Genomic DNA, 23,859 nt, shown 5'->3' with positions numbered 1-23,859 from the left:
AAATGATGAGTTGTACTGAAGCTTAATGTCATACTTCCCATTTCATTATATCGCAAGATTTGATTTAGCAAAATTTCCTCTTTTCATCAGCAGCAGGAATCACATATTCACACTAGGAAACAAATGAGCGTCACTAAGGAAGTAGTTTTGTTCAAGTAGCATGCTTTCGATATATGAGTCAGTTCTTCAAAGTCATATGAAGGATCATGTGCTGTACAGTATTAGGATTATATGGGCACTAGTTCCCTCCCCAGCTTTAAATAAGACCACGCCTTAAGCGCTGGAAAAACTGAAAACGTACCTGTTCTCAAAGGCTGAGATGAAATTTCATTTACTGGTGCCATTTTCTAACTACAACATGATCTCTTGCATTACAGTGATTTCTGGGCTATCCACTTAACCTTTTTACTTTTCCCCTTTAGTTGGAAATAAAATCTGTATCTAATCAGTAGCACCTACTAAGATGATGTTCCAGATTTACTGAGAAGCCAATAAGTGTTGGCAGAAGAAAGAGGGAAGTTCTTCTTAAGAAGGGTGGGGGGAGGGAGTCTTAGAAGTCTTAAGCATGCTACTGAAAATCACGAAATTAAACATAGCGCTTACTTGTACCACTTGGGTGCGGAAAATAATATTAGAAACCCTGGAAACCACGTTTTCTTCAGCCAAGCAGGTCCACAGAGAGGGACAGTAATAGAAGTTACAGGAGCAAACTGAATGCAAGTACACAGGTAACGGGTTTTGATTTTGTTTTTCCTCATTGATCTTCAGTTCCAGTTGAAATGGTTTTGGTTTCATCATTTGGGACTCTGTTAAAAGATTTCCAACATAAGATGAAAAGGAGTTGATTATTGACGCAGCTATATAATGCTGATGACACTTCTTCGCCTTTGTCCTATTTCCTTTGAGTATTATAAGCGCATTTGCCCTCTTATATTATAAACCTTAAAGAGAAGAAAATAATGCCTTGTGCCTGTAGTTGCTTATTAATGGTTCTCTGTGAGGTTTCACTGCAGGGAAAGGATTTAAAAACTTAATAATCTGCTAGTTCTTTGAGCAGTTTAGAGCACAGAGATATTTAAAGTTTTATGGCGTTCTCCGGGGAAGCCATCGTCTCTTTGCCTTTTGTCACATTTAAGATTTTAATTGCCTCACTGTTTCAATAACAATTACAGCCTATTCAGACATTTTCTTTTCGAGATCTGACAGCTCTGAGTTTGAGTTGCTGAAAACCTTTCCTTAAGTGGGTTATATTTGTTACCCAAAATCTCCAAGGAATTTCAATGTGTGCTGTACGGGATCAAGTTCCCATCTACTTGCTGCGGAACCATCAGTGTTTTACCTGATTTTCCATTTTCTTTTGTGCCCCAAATCTCGCAATGTACTGACTCAGTCACTTGACTTATTAGTCTGCATCTATCCAAATAAAGTGTCTTCTGCTTTTTTTGGCATAAATTTAATTCAATTCCTATTCAGCCTTGTTCGAATCCAGTAAAGCTTTTCTATTAAGATGGATGTGGCAATGCGCAACTTCTAATTTGTTCCCAAGATTCTTTACCCTTCGGGACGTGTCTTTAGGAGATCTTGAGCCTGCTTCTCCCATTTCTATCTCGAGGAATACAAGACAAAGTAAATTCAGTAAATTAGGATGTAAACATTTAAAATGGGTTGAATCTATTTTCTCTGATAGGGAAGAAATTGGGTTTTTTTAACATTTATTTTTGAGAGAGCGTGCACGCACACGCGCGCGCACACACACACACACACACACACACACACACACACACACGTGCCAGTGGGGGAGGGGCAGAGAGAGAGAGGGGGACAGAAGGTTCGAAGCCGGCTCTGAGCTGTCAGCACAGAGCCTGATGTGGGGCTCAAACTCACAAACCAAGAGATCATGACCTGAGCCAAAGTCAGATGCTCAACCGACTGAGCCACCCAGGCGCCCCGGGGAAGAGATGGTTTTACCTCACAAAGGGAACAAGCCTTTTCCACTACATCCTGCAGGTTGGCTCCTCGCCTCTGTTCTCATCTAAGCCACTGTCCTGGGGTGTTCATGCCATCATCCTTCACTTTTTTAAGTTTCCTGATATTTCAGTCCATTCCTACTCCCACACTTTGATCCTTCTCTGCTCACATCTCTGCCACTAGAGTAATTCAGGAGTCTTCATATACCTCGCATTAACTGTATTGACTGTATTCGTTTTCTCCTGCTGGGTAACAAATCACCCAGAACTGTGGCTCAAAACAACACCCATTTATCAGCCCACAGTTCTGTAGGTCAGAAGCCCAGGGTCGTCACCTGGGTTCTCTGTTTAAGGTCTCAAAAGGCTGATGTCAGTGTGTCTGTTGGGCCCAACTCTTGTGTATAGGCTCTGGAGAAGAATCTGCCTTCCTGGTCTTTTAGGTTGTTGTTGGAACCCAGTTCCTTATGGTTGTAGGACTGACATCCCTATTTTCTGGCTAGCTGTCAGCTGGGGACTGCTTTCTGCTCCTAGAGGCAGCCCCCATTTTGTTTCTCACATGGCTGCCTCCACCATCAAAGCCAACAACTGCATTTAGAATCCTTTTTTAAAAATGCTTCCATTCCCTCCGACACCTCCTCCAGTTACAAGCCAGAGAAAACGTCCTACTTTTAAAATCTTTTTTTTTTTTTTTTAAGTTTGTATTTTTTGAGACGGGGAGAAAGGACAAGCGCGAGGAAGGGGCAGAGAGAGAGGGAGAGACAGAGAATCCCAAGCCGGCTCCGCACTGTCAGCGCAGAGCCCATCCTAGGGCTCGATCTTTCGAAACGGGGAGATCGTGACCTGAGCCTAGATTGAGAGTCAGACGACGCTTAACCCACTGAGCCACCCAGGCGCCCTGAAAGTTTCCTACTTTTAAACGGCTAATGGGATGAGATTAGCTCTGCCTGGATAATCTCTTTTGCCATATGGAGCAACAAGCTCATGGGAGTAATATCTCATGTTTACATGTCTCTGTCACACCTACTGGACGGGGGACTGTGCAATGGTGAGGGTCACTGGGATCATTCTTAGAGTTTTTGCCTGTCGTACTAACCCAATATCATGAAAAGCTTTAAAGTTTCAAAAACTTTTGACCAATATTGACAGCACTGAAGTGCACTGTAGTGTGAAATTCAGAACACACACACACACACACACACACACACACAAAGTGTTTCACAAAAAGTATTTATTCTTACTGCGTGCAATAAATGATGTTATTTTCTATTCTCTTCTATGTCATAAAAATTACTTCAACCTACCCGATTTAGAACCCCCTCCCTTTTTTTCTTTTTTTGCCACATTGGGAAAGGCAGCCGCTTTTGTTTCCTTTCTGGGAAACCCCTTGGTAATTTTCGCAGTCTGCAAAACTGGTCCATCAAAATTGGGATGAGATAACATTTGAAGAGAATTATCTGTTACTTTTAATAGTAACTTATCTTATTCTTTTTTACATCAGTGTCCTTGCCATGTGCACATCGATATACCTTTAATATAAAGAAAGAGGCTCCAGAATTCGATATGTACCCACATAGACTGTTGCACGTGGGGGTAAGAGCGTTTTATTCTATCAAAACCACCACAGTGCCCACCAATATAGATGACCTTTTTCTTGTAGTTATTGTGGTAGTCACTAGATGGCAGCTCTAAAATGTGTGTTGCCCAAAATGAAAGGTGTCCACAGAAGGAAGTCTTATTAAGTACTAGAATTCTACCTGAGACATTCTATGGGATCTTGAGAATGCTCCACGATAAAGTGAGTGTTCATGTGGCACAGTTTAATGTCCTCAAGTTTTTTTTTAGAAATATTTATTTATTTACTTAAAATTTTTTTAATGTTTATTTATTTTTGAGAGAGAGAGAGAGAGAGCGCGCGAGAGAGGGTGAGTAGGGGAGGGGCAGACAGAGAGGGAGACACAGAATCCAAAACAGGTTCCAAGCTCTGAGCTGTCAGCACAGAGCCCGAGGCGGGGCTCGAACTCACGGACAGCGAGATCATGACCTGAGCTGAAGTCGGACATTCAACCGACTGAGCCACCCAGGCGCCCCTAGAAACATCTATAATACATTTTCTTTCTTTTTGCTTTAAGCTATGGCTTATTAATACGACTCATCATACAGTTCATCATTCCACTCATACACTGTAAGTGGCTTTGGATCTGCTAGGCTTGAGACTGAAATACAGTTTCCTGCCAGTAACCTTCTGCCCGATGCAAAATTGGCACAGCGTGAATCTTTCAGATCCCAACCCCTTGTTACCTCTTAAAGAAGCCATATTTGATCGACCAATCCAAACTAACCTCGCTGGTGGCACCCTCTCCTTTCTCTCAGCGCCAATGCCAACCTCCAGCAATATGGGACGTGTGTGATCATTCATCCAAGGTCTGCGACACGCAACAGACGTTCTCCTCCATCCAAAAAAAGGATCCTATCTATTTTGCTTCTCACCCTGCCACCAGCACCTAGCACGGTGCCTGACATACAGAAGGCCCTCAATTGAAGCTTATTCAATAAGTTAATGATGACGCCGAGCATCAAGTCTTTTCTTTTATCCTCCTCGGGTGTTTTTTTTTTTTTTGTTAGAGACAAAGTGAACCGCCTTCACTGTCATTGCGAAAAAGAAGGCAACCACTTTTAGGTGTCGTCTTAAAGCCTGCCTCTGCAACTTTTTAAAGAACATGATGACTTTGAAAAAAAAAAAAAAGGCGTACCTGTCATTTTCGTAGAGGAAGGGAAGAAATATCAAGCTGCTGGCCAATGTTTTCTTTCTCGAGACTGCATTTCCCGTGATTCACCGGATTTTACAGGACTGCCAGTTCCTTCATTAACATCAACGGTTGCCGCCACAGATGAATGTCTTGGCAAAGGAAGCATGAGTCTGCGGACTTGAAAGAATATAAAATATAAGCATCATGAATGCATCTCTTCATTTTATTGTAGCAGTTTACGCTGGCAGGGGCTTTTGTACTCCTTCATATTGTGTTTCTTTCACAACAGCATAGCTCAGAGAATGAAGCGTCGAATTACTCCTTGAAATGGAACATGAATTATGCCTTAGTGTAAACAGGACTGACATGCTACTCCAAATCATTATGAATGGATGTGAAAGCCTGTAATTCCACCTGCCCTAGTCAACAAAAACACATTCCATCAGGCTCTCCAGTTTGATGGACACAACATACCTTCCCCAATTCACCGGCTCTTTGTTTTATCCTTGTTGTTTTATCTGAATAGCAAGCGCCCCACGGAAATAGAAACTTCAGGAATGGTTTGCTGATGGGCTTTGAGTCAACATAAAGACTCCACATGGACTGGACATGCTCATTTTTTCCTCACCTGCCGGTCCTGCTTTGAGCTTAAACATGAAAGTAACCCACAGAGGTGGTTCTTTTACACTCATTGCAAGCGTTAAGAGCAATATATATATATATATATATATATATATATGATTTATAAAGTTTGATTTGTATAAATGTACTCTCCAGGGGGCTTCCTCCTCTTTATAATACGTTGCGTTACTTCACCATGTTAAACAGAAACCTATAGCTTTTGGCAACCCAGTCAAGAAAAAGGTAGTAACCGAGCAGTCACATATAACGGACATATAATTTTACAAAATAAAAATATTAGACGGGGTTAAGTTGAAAGGTCATTGATCAGCCTGGTATTTTTTATTTTTTAATTAATTTATTTATTCAAATCCAAGTTAGTTAACATACAGTGTAGTATTGGTTTCTGGAGTAGAATTTAGTGATCCATCACTGACATATGACACCCAGTGCTCATCCCAACAAGTGCCCTCCTTAATGCCCGTCACCCATTTGGCCCATCCCCCCCACCCAACACCCCACCAGCCACCCTCGGTTTGTTCTCTGTATTTACGAGTCTCTCACGGTTTGCCTCCCTCTCTGTTTTGATCTTATTTTTCCTTCCCTTCCCCTACGTTCATCTGTTGAGTTTCTCAAATTCTACACATGTGTGAAATAATATATTTGTCTTTCTCTGCCTGACTTATTTCGCTTAGCATAATACCCTCTAGTTCCATCCACGTTGTTGCAAATGGCAAGATTTCGTTCCCTTTGATCACCGAGTAGTATTCCATTGTATATATATATACCACATCTTCTTTATCCATTCATCATTTGATGGACACTTGGGCTCTTTCCATAATTTGGCTAATGCTGATAGCGCTGCTATAAACAGTGGGGTGCATGCGCCCCTTCGAATCAGCATTTTTGTATCCTTTGGCTAAATACCTACTACTGCAATTGCTGGGTCGTAGGGTAGTTCCACTTTTAATTCTTTGACGAACCTCCATTCTGTTTTCCAGAGTGGCTGTACCAGTTTGCATTCCGATCAGTCTTTTAGAAAGCTATGATTTTAAGATTTGTCCAAGCTGTTTTTTTTCTAGAGTTTATTAAAAACAACTAAACAAAAGGAAAAAATATTTTAAATACTGTTGTAGATAAAGACCAAAGACCAAGCACAAGCTACCACCCCCCCTCCAACCCCCCCCCCCCCAAGGTGGGATAGGTGTGATATTCCTCAGGCACTCCTGGCTGCCCAAGAACAAAGGAAAGGGAAAAACCAATGGTTAACTGATAGAACTCACAGTCATGCAGGACCCGAGTCTCCATCAGTTTATAAATGTTTTAGTAAATTACAAGAAAAAGGCAATCCTATCAACAACCTAATCTCCAGAAACTTATAGACTCAGCTTCCTGGAGCCCCAACATCACCCTCCACTCCATAGTGATGTGGGGAACAAAGACAAGAAGGAAGTAGTAGGTAAAATTAAATTTCGTTATGACCGCAGCCCATTGACAAATACTTGAGGCAAATGCAGAGTATAACATTTCTCCAGGCACTCCCTACCCCCCTGAATGTTAGCGCCTTGCTAAAGGGAAGCCGGTTGACAATAGCAAGGCCTCAGGTATCTTAGCCCTCTTTAGCATATGAAAGCCCTTCTGGAGGCCTCCGTTTTGCCTTTCCCTCCCCCAACTCCATAGTATATAACCAACCACTCTTCACAACCCCAGCGCAGCAATTTCTGCCCACGGTCCTGTCCCCGTGCTTCAAGAAAATCACCTTTTGGCACCAAAGACTTCTCAAGAATTCATTTCTGGCCATCAGCTCTGGACTCCCCCCATTCCAAAACCCCATCATCAATGACTACCAACCAACTAGCCTAATTTAACTAAAACCACACAACAACAACGAAAAACAAAGCAAAACCCTCTAAGAACTCTTTATCCTCAACGCTCCAACTCAAAAAGTTCAAAGCTATTTCTGAGCGCCTACTAGGTGTCTGCCTAAAAAGTGACGAAGAGATAGATGCTTCTTAATGGAATTCTTACTCAGAATGTCATTATGGACATTAAGATGGGGGAAAAAATGTATCATATTTATAAAGATGTGTTAATAGCACATTGTTTCCATGGCACTATAACACCTAAAGACATAAACATCACGTGAAAAACCTAAGAAAAGGCATTCAATTCTGAATGCAGGTGCTTCTATGGTAAAACGAGATTGTCCAGATACCCCTTTTCTCTGGACCAGATTGCCGAACACTATCAATTTTAGCTCAGGATGGTAGTATAATCCAGCCAATTATAAGGAGAATAAAGCCGACTGGAGAGTGTATTTATGCTGAACCTGCTGCTACAAAACTATTTACAAGAAATAATTTCTCCTCTGACAAGCCATTTATTTCCACACTGCAGTTCATAACTTAAGTGAGTGACTTCTTTTCTTTCTCCACACTTGTAAATTCTCAGAGTGTTTGAATACCATGGAAACTACAAATTTCAATTCTAGTTTGATGCAAAAACAGTCTACTTTCAACTTTCCCCTTTTTTTTTCCAGGTGACACTATTTAGACACATATATTATAACCATTGCTGACTGATTTGCCTCCCAATCTTTGAAGACAAACTTTAAAAATCGAGATACAATAAATTTTTATTGTGAGTTATTTCATTACGAATATATCACATTAGAATTGTATATTATGCAAGTAATCCATGTTAACTAAAACAGCTTGGGAGTTAGTCATGTTGCTCTGAACATAATTTTAAAATAGATAATTCCAGTTGACTAATTTGAGAAAATGCACTTTCCCATGAAATCAACATACCTCTCCATTTTAATATCTGCCAATTATTTAGCTTTTTACAGAGCAATTTCACATTTATCAGCTTTTTGGCCATACACTAGATTAAACACAGTCGGAGAAGGATTGAAGAGTTGCCCAAAGTTATGAAGTTAAGAAGTAAAAAAGTTGGACTTAACTTTCCATCTTTGGATCCCCAAAATCTATGCTCTTTCAAACACGACATACTTCCGTCTTCCTTTAATAACAAAGTCAAAGGGCTAGATGGGTGATGGGTATTAAGAAGGGCACTTGTGATGAGCACCGGGTGTTGTATGTAAGTGATCAATCACTGATTTTTACTCCTGAAACCAATATTGCACTGCATGGTAACTAAAACTTAAAGAGTAACAGGGACACCTGGGTGGCTCAGTTACGCATCCAACTTCAGCTCAGGTCATGATCTTGCAGTTCTAAAGTTCGAGCCCCGGGTCGCCCTCTGTGCTGACAGCTCAGAACCTGGAGCCTGCTTCGGATTCTGTGTCTCCCTCTCTCTCTGCCCCTCCCCTGCTCGTGCTCTGTCTCTCTCTCTCTCTCTGTCTCTCAACAATAAATAAACATAGAAAGAAAGAAAGAAAGAAAGAAAGAAAGAAAGAAAGAAAGAAAGACAAAATCAATACAGAATGTTGTTAATATTACCCTAGCATGTTTTGTGATAACTTTTTTCACATATTGATGGCACATCTAATGGACTCCTTGATAATAAATATAAATTCCCTTTGCTGTAGATTAGTTGTTGTTCTTATGCTAGTGTGACTTTGAACTTTTGTTTGTATCTACATTGAAAAATAAAATCTGCAAAATAAAAAAAAATTACAAAGTCCGTTTATCCCCATACCTCATACATGTTGATCCTAAAGGTTTAGAGACAAAACGTTCTCAAAAAGTCAGTTGCCTGACTCAAAAATTTTAGTGTTATTCAGCACTATATATAACGGACCAAAGACTTTCTATGCGTACTTAACTATGTGACCTAGAGGGAGAGGGCCTTATTTGGCAAACTCTTCAACTATAATTGAATACTTCATTGCTTCAAAGGAGTCTCTGCTTTCAAAGTCACTGGCACAGTGAAACAGTTTTAACAAGATCAAAGGCAGTGTCATGTTGCGAATCTCTTTAGCCAAAACTACAAGCTACGTTCCCTTGTTCTTTAAAATCTCCCCAGCGGGGAGGAGGGGGGGGGGGTGCCTGGGTGGTTCAGTAGTTAAGTGCTCATGACTTCAGCTCAAGTCATGATCTCAGAGTTTGTAAGTTCGAGCCCCACATCGGGGGTCTCTGCGGTCAGCACAGAGCCCGCTTAGGATCCTTTGTCCCCCTGTCTCTGCCCTTCCCCCAGTCCCCCCCCCCAAAAATAAATAAACACTAAAAAAAATGGAAATCCCGCTAGCAGAGTTTTGCTTTGCCTACAATCGCATCTACTGTGCTAAATTCACAAACTGCATCACAACAATAATCTAGGACTATTTGTTGGTGGGATTCTCTCCATACTACTTGTTTGAATACATAAACTGGTATGTTTCCCAACAGAAAAAAATTGCCTTCTTTACATTTTTGCTCTAGCCACGGAAGTGTTAATTGTATCTAAAAATCACTTTGGTCCCCTGCTATTGTTTTGGGTAAATCAAATGATCAAGAAAGCAAGTGTGAGATTTAACAAAGTTTTGCGTCAACAACTTATGTTTGGGAATCGTCTCGCCAGCATATCTCTGCCAGACTCGGTCCCCGGAACAGTATGCATCACACAACCATGTGGGGCTTCCAGACTAGGAATTAATACAGATTTGAGACCAACAGTTTTCTTTCCTTTTCTTCCTTGTGTGTCCTTCTCTCCCTCCCTCCCTCCGCACCTTTATTCTTTCCTTCTCTTCTTCCTCTCCTTTTGTTCCCTTTTTCTTCCCACCTTTAGCCTGACTTCCTTTGTGGAATATTTGAAGAGCCACGTGTTGAGGAAGGCATTCTACTGCCTCTAACTTTGTAGCCTGTGACATTTCCTTCGTGTCTTTCTCTTAAAGGGAGGGTATGAGGCATCGGTACTAAAAGTTGTGCGTACAGTAGTGAGACTTTAGTCATCTGTGACTCTTGGAGGCCCTTTGCCCTCCGGAAGGCTCAGCATCAAAAGACTGGAAAGAGATTAATTTGCTTCTAATCTTGGCACTGACAACAGTTAACAACATGGCACTGGACAGGGCATTTATCCTTTCAGATCGGTTTCCTCAAACTATCAAAACAGGAAGTTGGATGGTCTTCGAGTGGTCCGTTTCAACACCTTCCCTGCGAGTGCACTTACTAGGCCTAGAGACCGACCAGTACAGCCTTCAATGTAGAGAATTTCGCAGTTTCTTGCAGAAGTCGAACTACCGTTAAGGATTCGTGGTACAGGGTGAATGAACGTAGACACTGGAGTGAACGATTCTGAACTTGACTCCACCTCTACCACTTACTGTCTGCATTTGGTATTTTAACATCTCAATTTATTTTTTCAATCCGCGATTGCCCCGTTGCCATGGTAATGATTAAAGGAGACAAAGCATATAAAGCATTTCCCACAGCGTTTGACGTATGAGAATAAATTAATCCATGAAGACAATTGTTACCCGTCCTCCTTTTCTACTCTTTTCGTACTGAGAAATGACTACAGGGATTTCTCCATCAAGACGATTCTTTATTCCTCTCTCTACTTCTCTTTGGTTGACAGATGCCGACTTAGACAGAAACACTTCCCAGGGCATACCACAATAGCAGATTCAGTGGAGTGAACTTTGTAAAGTCTTACACTAACCCAGCTTCTCTATTGCCACATACAAAGCATCTGGCCAAAAGGTATGTGGGACGCGGATGAATAAGTTTCCACAAATATTGGCCTGAGCTGGGTCCTTGTCTCATGAATGTAATTTTTCAGTTTTTGGCAAGTTAATTGCAATGACCATTTAGAATAATTTCTGGCTATCTCTGAGAAGCAGATGTTTTGTGATCTGTAGAATTTTTCAAATATATATATATATATATATATGCCATAAGATTAGCTGTGGAAACACTATATTGCCAACTCTTCTTTGGCTTTCATTGTTTTTAGCTGCCTCTCTATACAGATGGTTTTAATCTGGACCAAAATATTTTAGTAAGTTCAAATAAGATTTTAAAATTTGAGGAATCTTTCTTGCAATACAAGTCGTGCAGTAACAACAGATCTTATTTCAGAACCCCAATACCAGCAGCTGGTGGGAAAAAATGAAGTTCCAATAGAGAAGAGTAGTGAATATATAATCACAAATATGTTCGTAGGCTTAAGGAATGAGGTAATTTGCCAAAAGTAGCTTGCATGACTTTTATTCCTTTACCTATAGAAAAGATGAGTAAAATCTTGAAAGTATTAAAACACTGTATGGATTTACTTTACCACAAGTTAAGAATCAATTGAGAATGAGGGGCGCCTGGGTGGCCCCGTCGCTAAGGCATCCAACTCTTGGTTTCGGCTCAGGTCGTGATCTAGCAGTTGGTGAGATCGAGCCCTGTGTCAGGTTCTGCACTGACAGCACGGAGCCTGCTTGGGATTCTGTCTCATGCTCTCTCTCTCTCTCTCTGCCCCTCCCCCACTTGCACTTTCTCTCTCTCTCTCTCTCTCTCTCTCTCTCTGTCTCAAAATAAATAAATAAGTATTTTTTAAAAAGAGAAATAATTAAGAATCAATAGAAAGCACAAGAATGCAATGTGCAGGGGTCTTTGCTTTATTTAATGGTGTATCCTGTTGGGGAGGGGAAATTTCTTCTCTACTCCTCTTGGTTCTTTGGCTGTTTTAATAATGAGTTTAACAGAAGCCAGATGGACAAGGGATAAACAAATTTAATTTTGTATGCATGGGTGCCCCAAAGATATGAGACCCACTGACAGGCAGTTGAGGTTAATATGCAGTTCTGAGCTAAGGAGAAGGGGGTAAGGGGCTCGGACTTCAAAGCAGAGAAAGACAATTCATAAGACGGGAGAAACAAATGCTTGGGAAAAAAATGTCTGCTTGCCATGGGGAAAAGTCTTTTTGTTTTTTAAAATTTTTTTAATGTTTATTTATTTTTGAGAGTGAAAGAGAGAGAGTGGGGGGAAGGGCAGAGAGAGAGAGGGAGACACAGGGTCTGAAGCAGGCTCCAGGCTCTGAGCCATCAGCACAAGAGCCCAGGGCGGGGCTCGAACTCACTAACTGCGAGATCATGACCTGAGCCGAAGTCTGACACTTCACCAACTGAGCCACCCAGGTGCCCCAAAAGCCGTTCTAATGTACACAAAAAAGTTACCTTTTGCAATAGCTGTCTTCCTGGTGCAGGCTCCCTATCTACATATTTTTAGGCAGTTAAGTGGGAGATGAAAAGCTCTCCTTGAGTCTCCTGGGCCTTGATTATCTTCAGCTCAAAATAATCCACACCCCAAAGTGGCATATTCTGAGGTGGCCTGCCTGCCCTGAATCCCATCAATGCCAAGTGTCTAGAATATCGCCAAGCACATAGTAGGCATTGAATAAATGAACAATGTCCTGATGAACACATAAACTCTTTGCTTACATTGTCTTCCTATGCGTGCTTTTTAAAATATCCCCCAATTATTCTTTTAGAATCTTGACCTTGCAATATGCTAGGAAAAACTGCTTAACCTCTTTGAACCTAACAATTTCTTCTTTTATTTTTTTTCTTAAAATGAGTTGTGGAACTTAAATTAGGTGAAACTACTGATCATAGTGCCTGGCACATAGTAAGTGGTCATTAAATGTGTGTGGATTTTATTTTATTAGCACTGCACCCGCGTTTTGAAAAAAAAATAAAGCCCTACAACTTCAACCTAGAAAGTTGTCTATAAAATAAGAAATCAGGACTTCTTGGGACTGATTTTAAAATGTAACAATTGACGTAACAGCACCCCCTATCATTTACTACTTAAAGACAACCAAGTGTTCATGTTGATGTAGATAATGTATTTTTGTTACACAAATGCATGATTTAGACAGCATCATATGCAGTGTGGAAAAGTAAAGCATTATTTACACGCCATTTCTGGGACACCCCCAATACACACACACACACACACACACACACACACACACACACTTTGAAATCATGAACCAAAGGATTTGAAGACTTACGTGGACTTGAACTTCCTGACAGATTTTATTTTGTAAGTTGAGTTGCACAGGAGGTGCTCTGGAAGGGTAATTAGCAGAATTCTTCACGCATCCAGTTAGGAAAAAAAAAGGCAAAAACATTACATGTCATTTGTGGTCTGTTATTTTAGCTGTAAGAGCACTGAGAGGAGTTATAACATAGATCCGTTTCTCCCAATATTGACACCATCTGGTATAAAGTTCACAGAACTCGTGCAAGAAACAGTATTTTCAGAGTTGTCAAACTGAAGTACTATTTTTCTCCATCAATAAATCAAAAGGAATATGAGCACACAACACAGTAAATGGGTATTAGTTCAGCATTAAACCTTTAAAGCAGAAGTCAAGCTTTACATAGCCATGAATCTGGTCATTACTTCTTAAACTTCACTTCTCTCAATTCTGGGCATAAGATTTTTTTTTTTTAAACAGAAAATTACAGTTAAATACGTTTGTGCTCATTTTTTGGTGAGTCTGCATAATCTCTTAACTCTTGTGGATGAGACGGGCATTTAGAATTCCTTGAAGGAAGTAGAAACAGGAAATGGGACAGAACACGTGCGCATAAATGTTTAGGATTTGGAGGTGGCGTTCTGAGATACCCAAGTTAAGAATCACTGTCACATGCCCTTCAATCCAAGGCTCTGTGAATGTCATCTCTTACAATGAATTGGCAAAGACAAGAAGCAGCATCTAATTGTAACCAAACTGAGCTATGTAGAAGCATCTGATTTATAAAGTGGCATAAAACAATATCAAACCTTTACGAAAAACAAAAACCTGAATCACAGCATTTCAGAGCCGGAAGAGATAGAGATCCCCTATCGCAAACCCTTCATGGGATGGATGAAAAAAACTGAGGCCCAAATTGGTCCAGTGACTTACCCTAAGTCACACATCAAATAAGTCAGGGCTGGAACCTGTGTCCTCAACCTTCTCGCCTACTCTTCTATGCGATACTATGTGTACTTAACATTTAAGGTACTAAATGATACTATACTAAATTATGTATTATATAAATTATTAATAATACAATTAACTTTGACTTCGCCTCAGTTTTCTGTATCTGTGGTAGATTTTAATTTCATGTTGTTGCTCTGTTATTTATAAGCCTTGCTGTATTTTGATGACTTACACGCATTGTATAATACCATAAAATGCACAGGTTAGAGTCGCTTTGGTGTTTTTTTTTTTTTTTTTTTTTTTTTTTAATGGGACAGCAGAACCGTGAAGAGACTGATCTTTCTGCTCCAAAGTGGATTGTTTGTTTCTCTCCCTTTATCTAGGTGATTCTAAAGCTGGGAAATAAAGAAAGAGCTGTTGGAAAGATGAGGAGTTAAGGGTTCATTCGGCTGTCCAGATGTATCCAAGTACCCCGTTATTTGGCAATAAATACATCTGGGCAACTGATTGAACTTTTCGCTCTTCACGACTCGACTGAACCGTCTACAGCCAGAAAGAAGGGCCTGCTCTTCCGCCAAATGTCTGTCGTCTCTTAACCTAACGAAATGGAAAGTGGGAGTTGCTTATGGGGGGAGGAGACACCAATGTAAATGTAAGCGGGGACACATGTAAATTGAATTTTAAGTATCTCAGCCAAAAAAGATGAAGAGGTGTTCCCCCGACTGGTTTGCAAAATTAAAATCAAACCGACGTAAAACTTTGAACTGTTTTCATCAGTTGACTCTTGTTATGTGCTTAACTTACTGTATTTTTTATGGTGATTGAGAATAACCAGCAAATACTGGCTAATATTATTACTCTGGTGTATATACATACATATATATACACATATATATGTGTATACACACACACATATATATACACATATATATGTATATATGTGGATGAGGTTATATATATATATATAACCTCAGGTTATGGCTCCATATAGTGGTCCGTCTAAAGTATTTCCCCCAGTCTCTCTTTATCCCATTGTGCTATTTCATTTCATTTTATTCATAGCAGTCCTTACTACCTGAAATTATCCTACTTCTTTGCTTAAACGTTGACTATCTCCCGCTAGAGTGTAAGCTCCGTGAGAGCAGGGATCTTGTCTACCTTGTTTGCCACTATGTGCCCAGCATCTGGCAGGGTGCCTAGCATAAGCTAGGCAGGCAAGAAATATTTGAATACACGAAAGCGCTGTTATGCAGAGCTCCCAGTGCCGTAAATCAGGTCCCCCAAACAGATTTCACATATGGTTTGCTCTGTGAGCTCTGCTGTTGAAATGCCATCAGTTTCGGGGCGCCTGGGGGGCTCCGTCGGTTGAGCGACCGACTTCAGCTCAGGGCATGATCTCGTGGCTTGTGGGTTCCAGCCCCGCATCGGGCTCTTTGCTGACAGCTGGGAGCCTGGAGCCTGCTTTCGATTATTTACAAAAATAAAAATTAAAGCCATCATTTTACTCTGCTACGTCGATACTAACGCTCAGATAATTCAGGGAGAGTTCTGCTACCACGTATGGAGAAAGTAATTTCAAACACTGGGCACTCTGTTCACTCAGACAGATTCTCTCGAGGTCTGTTACGATTATCATGGAATAATTGGGGTAGCTATTTTAACTCTATCAACTTGGAAGGCGTTTTGTTGTTAAAGTGTTATTTTAGGTAAATGGAATAGGTCTCGGTGTGAAACACTTAGGACCTTACACACTGTAGATTTTAGGAGTTAACTATCTTGGTAAGTCTCACTAACTTTAATAGTTGTCACTCATAAAATATGGGAAGCACAAGCAGAAGCATTGAGTCAATACAAACAGGGAGAAAATATTTCCTGTTTCATTTTAATGCCAAGTACAAGATGAAGGGTTAAATTTGTGTAAACAACCTCTGAGATCACATCCAGGGGGTGAGGGCAGGAAATGACACCAGACCTGCATTCAAAAAGAATAATCACCAGGGCGCCTGGGTGGCTCAGTCCGTTAAGCTTCTGACTATTGGCTTCTGCTCAGGTCACGATCTTACCATCTTACGGGTTCGTGAGTTCCAGCCCCACATTGGGCTCCAGGCTGACAGTACTGAGCCTGCTTGGGATTCTCTCTCTCACTCTCTCTGCCCCTCCCCTGCTCATTCTCCCTCTCTCTCTCTCTCTTTTGCTCTCTCAAAATAAATAAACTTAAAAAAAAACAACAGAATAGAAGAATCACCTTATTACCAGATCTAATGACATACCCAGGAGAGACCCAGAGTCTTGTCCAGTTAATGCCCCCTTGCCCTTCACTTTCAGAAGTGTCTCAGTTTGGAGAGGAAATTTTAATATCACCTAACATATGTAACTGCATGTTCAGAACCATTAGATTTCCCTATGGCACACCATGAAGAAGTCTCCAGTTCTGGGTCTGAATCACTGTATTCTCGGACAAGTCAAAGAAAAAGACGCAGGGAGCAAGTTGATGGTATCGCTTTATCCTGTTACATAGATCTGTACCCGACTTAGTAAGAAAGTAATCATTCCCATTTAAGTCTCTTAGCTTGAGGCTTTTTGCCTAATATAAAATATGATTTTCTGGGAAGCCAATTGCTAAACATCGGAAGGTTATGAAATTGCCTCTTCTGGAGGTTGTGCTAAAGAACATCAATTATCACATTTCTTCAAGTGGTTTAAATATAGGTCTGTTTGAAGGCAAAGGACTGGGTTATTTGATCACTCATAATTTTTCAGCTTTAGGAGTTGTATGAATTCATAATTGTAGACTAAATTAAGACCTTCCACTTGAAGATAGAAGATTTGAATTCATTTAACTTCACAAAATAAGTTTCTAAATTAGCTTAATTTGCTTGAATGTCCTGTGTCGACTGGTGGACGAGTAGTCTTTACTTGCATTGGATATGATAACTGTATAATATACTAACTTTCTATTAAAATCATAAATAGCTGTTATCTGATTATACTTGGCAAAGGTGAATTTTTAGTATGGCAATTATATGTTTTAAGTGTTTTTTAACGTTTATTTATTTTTGAGAGAGACAGAGAGAGATGGTGTGAGCAGGAGAGGGGCAGAGAGAGAGGGAGACACAGAATCCGAAGCGGGTTCCAGGCTCTGAGCTGTCAGCACAGAGCCCGATTCGGGGCTGGAACTCGCGAACCAGGAGATCATGACCTGAGCCCAAGTGGGACGCTTAACCAACTGAGCCACCCAGGCGCCCTGACAATTATATGTTTTATTAGAAAATCCCTACAGTACATTTGAAGTTGAGAGGAAAATTCCTACAATATTCATTAGTTTTAAGGATAGTTTTTGAATTAAAGGATTTCCCCCCAAAATGTTATAAATATGTGCCACATTAATATAATCTTCTGAAGAATAATCTGAACATTTGTGACTAATTCACTTTTGATCTAGTATCTGCTGAAAGCTCAGAGGCTGTGATAACCACAGGGATAAGTTTTGAATTATGAGTCTATAATTTCTGAACAATGGAAACTGACAAAAATTAAACCTCTGCATTTATTATTACTTATAAAATTCTTGCATGCTTTATTATAAAAAGTCAAATGTCTAAGAATGATCTCAGATGTCTGCCTATTCTATAGTTTTTAAAACATTCAGTGTCAGATTGAATCTCTTCAGTGTGAGAGAAAATAATCTGCTTCATCACCATAATGAGCTCATGGAATTTCCAGAAACCTAATGTAAACTTTTTTAATGGAATAATCTTTAACTTCCAAATTTTGTTAAAACGTCAGGTAGAAACTCTGGCATTTTTTTTTAAGTTTATTTATTTATTTTTTGACAGAGCAAGAGCATGAGTTGGGGAGGGGCAGAGAGAAAAGGGAGAGAGAGAATCCCAAGCAGGCTCTTTGCCCTTAGCACGGAGCCGATGCGGGGCTCAAACTCACGAACCGTGAGATCATGACCTGAGACAAAACCAAGAGTCAGATGCTTAACCAACTGAGCCACCCAGGTGCCCCAACACTGGCAGTTTCTTACTATTTTTTAAAAATGTTTATTTATTATTGAGAGAGAGAGAGAGAGCACGCATGAGCAAGGGAGGGGCGGAGAGAGGGGGAGACAGAATCCGAAGCAGGCTCCAGGCTCCGAGCTGTCAGCACAGAGCCCGACTCAAGGCTCGAACTCACAAACTGTGAGATCATGACTTGAGGTCGGTCACTCAAGCAACTGAGCCACCCAGGCGCCCCAGGTTCTTACTACTTTTTATCAGTATTATGTGTGGCCAGGTCTGGAAAAGAAAGACTAAGGAACAGTTTGAGGACAGAAAATGTGATTGAAACATGATTACTCTTTCTTCAGTGTCAAAGCATAGGAAAGGTAACAGTAAAAATGAGTTATAAATGGTGAGCTTTAGAAGATAGAAGGAAATGTCCACGGTTTTTGATACGGTCATAGACTTCTGTCCTCTCCAGGCACAATTTGAAAAAACAAACAAACAAAAAACCACAGCTCTTATTCTTAGGATCATTTCACTTCACACCTTAAATCTCTTCAAGTCTCTCCCTTTCCCTTCCCTTGGATCAGTCAAGTGCTTTATCCCCAGCACTTGGCTAAGGAATGTGGGAGCTACATGGAAAGGACATTTATATGGCTCTTCCTCTCAAAAATTTGTCTTTAGTACCCATTTAGTACACGGCAAAACCCTTTGAACATCTTCCTTTTCCTCACCAACCACCTCCTCTCATCTGGATGGTCCCCTTCTCTTCCCCTTCATCCAACTATATTCTAGATCCTTCCTGCACGACTGTATTGAAATGACGCTAATGTCACCAGCAATCTTCTTTCAGACAAATCGCACAACACGAACTCTGTTCCTTCTCAAAACAGTCTCCATTGACATTTTCCTTTTTGCCTATTCTTTCCATTTTTATTTTCTTCCCTCCTTGATTTTTCCTTTTCTCTAATTTAATGCCTACTCTCTGCTGCTTTAACACTTGACTCTTAAACTACGACTTTACTAGAATCCAAAATCGTGGGGTTTTCCTTGTTGTTTTTATCTCCCAATACAGAGCCATGTGGATGCTCTTTCATAAGCTAAATTTAATATGTGTAAAATTGATACAACATGCAAATTTGATTTCCCTTTCTCATCTTTGTAGTCTTTAGCAAATGAATTGAATATATAGTACTCTACAGACCACAGGATGCACATATATCTCTCACCCCTTGGATGGCAAATTGGCATGGAAAACTAGGTATCCCTTAAAGAGAGCACAACGCTGGTTTTCCCGGTGAACCATCAAGTTACTGTTCAGTGAATGCAGGAAGTGTAAGCATCACTAAATTCAGCAGGAAGTGTAGCATCGCTAAATTCATGCCCGTGCAAAACCCTTAAAATGCCATCAAGGAGTCAAAATAGGAGCTGTGTACTGAAGAACTCTTAGTTCCCATGACAGTCATTCTTTTATTTAGAGCTGTTACAGGAACCACACCAATTAGCTCTGAAATTAACACATTCCCAAGTCTAGCCTGAGGCCATGTGGGAAGGCCCACAGTGGGTTTTTATTTTCCATATTTCACTTCCAAGATGGTTATTGATAATGGCTCTTAAGTATTTTTTAGTGATACTGATAAACTTTGAGTGTTTGAAACTAATTTCTGAATATATACACTGGGGACCTTATTTTGGCTCAGTTGTCCTCAAGTATTCACACTATTTTTGATAATATATGCTATTTGACACATAACATATGTTGACATATGAGGACAGATTTCATAGGCATCAATTACATGTAATGCTCAGGGTATGAGTCTTGCTTAATTAAAATTCCACATTAGGGGCACATGCGTGGCTCAGGTGGTTAAGCGTCTGATTTCGGCGCAGGTCATGATCTCATGGTTTGCGAGTTCCAGCCCCGCATCGGTCGGTCTGCTGTCAGTACAGAGCCTGCTTCGCATCCTCAGACCCCCATTCTCTGTGCCCCTCCACAGCTCACACGCGTGCACGCTCTTTCTCTCTCAAAAATCAGCATAAAAAAGAAAAAATTGAAAAAATTAAAAAAATAATTGAAGTTATTCTGCAATATCTTGTATAAAATTGTACTGTTTGAGAACTATACGAAAACTGCTACTTGTTCCCCTTTTTGACCCAGCAAATGCAGTTACCGTTATCGATGTCGGAAGATCTTACAAAGCTTTAGCGAGAACATGAAAAATCTGTGACTAGTGTTGCAGAAAGAAATAAGAGATTAGTCCAAATATGTATTTACTGATCTTGAACTTATGTCTGTGATTTAGCCTGTGATTTTTCCCTTCATGCTTGATATAGTTAATTCATTACAGGTTGATCAACCATCCTTTTCTCTGCACAAAATTATGTATATGTATATATGCACACATACCCATATAAATGTGTATACATATTCTTAGAATACTTTCACACTGTCACATGACCAAACACAATTTCTATGAGAGCCACATAGATTCTCATCTAAAATGAATCACTCTATCAGTTATCCCACCAGTGACTTTTTTCTTAATTTTAGAAAACACAAGTCTTCCCGAACTTGAACACTGAGTTCACAGGTATCCTTTTTTTTCCCCCGTTCAACACAACCATGAGAATCTCATTATGAAAGGTGGGCGGGGTCTGAGAGATTTGCAGATTAGAGTGTTCAGTTAGTGTTGTTTTGTTATGGGTTTGTTTTTTGTTTCTCTCTTTCTCTCTCTTTTTTTTTTTTTTGGTTTGTTTCTCTTGTTATCTTATCCAAGGCTTTAAGAGGTTTTGTATTCCCTCCTCTTTTTGTAGGATTACTCACAAAACATTTCTCGTTGCAAAATATTGTCACAGTGACTTAGCCCTTTGGGGAGACATGTAATGTTTCTTACTTACTTTACATAAAGTTACTTACTTTACATAATTTATATAATTTATTCCTGTCCATCGTATTAATATTTCTAAACTTTTACCACCAATCCGGGAGCACTTTGTGTCAGGTTTAGTCAGTTTTAGTGAACAACAAAAAATGCAAATTTTAACAGTACAGAAAGATACTACTTTGTCCTTAAGGTATTTTAGTTAATAAACTGGACATCTATATACATAATATACTTTTGTGATTATTACTTGTGAGATTTGGAACTTAGAAAAATAAATACTTGTTTTTTAATTTTTCCATTGATATTTCATGGGAAAATATACATGTAAAAAAGATGACAAGAGCAATTAATTTTTAAAGAAATGTGGCATTTTGAGTGGCAATAAATAGGACTCTACCATGGCTGCGAATATGGATAATATAATGTTGAATGAGATGGTTATCATCTCGAGTTATGGCAAACACAGTTTCAATTGATTTGTTACCAATTGAATGATATCGGAATGAAGCGTATTTTACTTTGAAGCTTTTAAATTATATTAATTTTTAGGTTCTTGAAAAGCAAGCATTAGGAACAATTTTTATATTTTAATATTGGGAAAAGAGAAGGATTTTGATGTCTCTTGAGGACAAAGATGCAAAATAAGACCTTTTTGTCTTTCTGTATCCTTTTTTTTTTTTTTTTTCTGTCACTTATTTCCAGACCTCCCAGGAAAAGGGATTTATGCATTGCCTGGTGGCATTTTATGGGACAAAAATGGTCTGACTAATGATCTGGCGAACGTCACTCGATCTCTCCCATAGAATATTTTGTTTCTGAATACTGGAGGCCATATTTTATGCATTGCTGTAATGAAAGAGATGGTTATGAGGAAGATTTTGTGTAGGTGGCATTGATAGAACTCACAAGTGAGAGGTGAGGGATAAGAAGGAAGAATAAATTAAATTTGTAGCTTGAGTGACTAGAATAATAGCGCTACTAAATGAGATGGCAAATATAAGGAGGTACAATTTGTTCCAGTAAAATTTTACTTCCAGACTTCTAAAAGGAACTACAAAACACTAAAAAAGACTATCAACAAATTTTTCTCACATTCCTTGGAAATACTCCTAAATCAGACAGAACAGAGGATTTTTCAACGTTATCCCACATTCTCAAGCTATTCAAGTCCCTCTTTCTGCCCCTTCTCCCACCACAACTACATTTTTTTGTCACTGACACCCACTGCAGCCCATTTATTTTGGTATAAACCCAGTGCTGCTCTCTGGAGAATATTGTTGGTTGATGCAAAGTACAAATAAAGCTACGTAAATGCAGATTCCTTCCAGTTGAAGCAAATAAATTAGGAATGTTGCACAAAATATGTTCACTCCATAAAAATATTTAGAATCAGGGGTGCCCGGGGGGCTCAGTCGGTTAAACTTCGACTCTTGATTTCGGCTTAGGTCACGATCTCTCGGTGCGTTCGATTGAACCCCTCGTGGGGCTCCACACTGAGCGTGGAAGGTGCTTGGGATTCTCTCTCTCTCCCTGTCTCTCTGCTCCCCCCCCTCAAATAAATAAACTTTAAAAAAAAACACTTATTTTAGTTTTCCATGTTCCTAGAAAATGAAACCTTTGATACATGTTATACTTGCTACTTAATTATGACATCACAAACTTTCCCCCAATGCTTTGCAAATTAAGAAGCGTATATTCTTAATTTCTTCCTCCAAACACCGATCGGAAGCTATGTGTACTCTAAGAAGAGATTTAGTAGAAGTCCCATATAAATAGAGTGCATGCAAGAAATTTTTAAGAAAACCAAAAAAAAAAGGAAAGAAACATTATGACGGTTGTATATGTAAATAAACGCAAACTTTATTCTCTGCCATTTTTTATCACTTATATGTTTCTTATCACTTAATAAGTACATTTAAGTTTACTTAACTGGTTGTAATGCAAGTTATTTGGACATTTCACTAATTTTCTTTTTCTTTTTTTTTTTCTCTCTCCCCAGAAAGGATGGAATTATGAATTCAATCTGTTACATTCCCACTTCTCAACTTTAAACTTTACACCGAAGCAATCATGGTGAACCTGAGGAAAGCGGTGCATTCGTTCCTGTAAGGATGTTATTACTTACTATTTTCTAAAGGATAACTTTTAACGGTAGCTTGCTCAAAAAGGTTAAAAGGGCTTTTATACGACCATTCAGCTAGATTTGCCTCAAATTGCATAAATGACTTGCACCCCGTAGATTAATATTCTGGGTGTTTCCTGTTCAAAAGTAAATGGAAAAAGCCCCAATAACTTGGGCTTCAATTAAACACAACTGCTTATGTATTCAAATAAAGAGTATGGCAATAAGATCTTAAATTCAAAAACAATTCCAGTGTTCCGGGTTGCTTTCTCTATGGTTCAAATGTAGAAACGGGAAAGGTCCTTTCCTTTTCCTTCCTGCGTGGACTAAACAACCAAGAGGGTAAAGTGTCTCCACAAGTTTCTGCTTTTATGAAGAATGGTTGAGAGGCACCTGCTTGGCTCAGTCAATTGAGTGTCTGACTCTTGATTTCGGCTCAGGTCATGATCTCACGGTTCAAGAGTTCGAGCCCTGCATCAGGCTCTTTGCGAACAGCACAAACAGCGCAAAGCCTGCTTGGGATTTTCTCTCTCTGCCTCTCCCCTGCTCACGCTCTTTTGCAAAATAAATAAATAAACATTAAAAAAAAGGAAGAGTTGAGGTTGCAAAAGAATGGGTCAGAAGTCAGGGAGTAGAGGCTGGGGGTGTAGCTAGCCAGAGGAA

General features: G+C 39.7%; 1 protein-coding gene across 2 annotated transcripts in view; it reads left to right on the top strand.

Annotated features, from left to right (window-relative positions):
* HTR2C (5-hydroxytryptamine receptor 2C) overlaps positions 1 to 23,859 on the top strand; it is a 288,932-nt gene that overhangs the window by 109,418 nt on the left and 155,655 nt on the right. For both annotated transcript variants that reach the window (XM_019426891.2, XM_019426892.2), the window contains exon 3: positions 23,074 to 23,179. In XM_019426891.2, the coding sequence (XP_019282436.1) occupies positions 23,145 to 23,179 (35 nt within the window). In that variant the 5' untranslated portion in view covers positions 23,074 to 23,144. The remainder of the gene's footprint in view (positions 1 to 23,073; positions 23,180 to 23,859) is intronic.

Source organism: Panthera pardus, unplaced genomic scaffold (assembly GCF_024362965.1).
Source record: "Panthera pardus isolate Hobbes unplaced genomic scaffold, ASM2436296v1 HiC_scaffold_27, whole genome shotgun sequence".
NCBI lineage: Eukaryota > Metazoa > Chordata > Mammalia > Carnivora > Felidae > Panthera > Panthera pardus.
The sequence above is the reverse complement of the archived record's forward strand: the minus strand, read 5'-3'. Positions and strand labels throughout refer to the sequence as shown.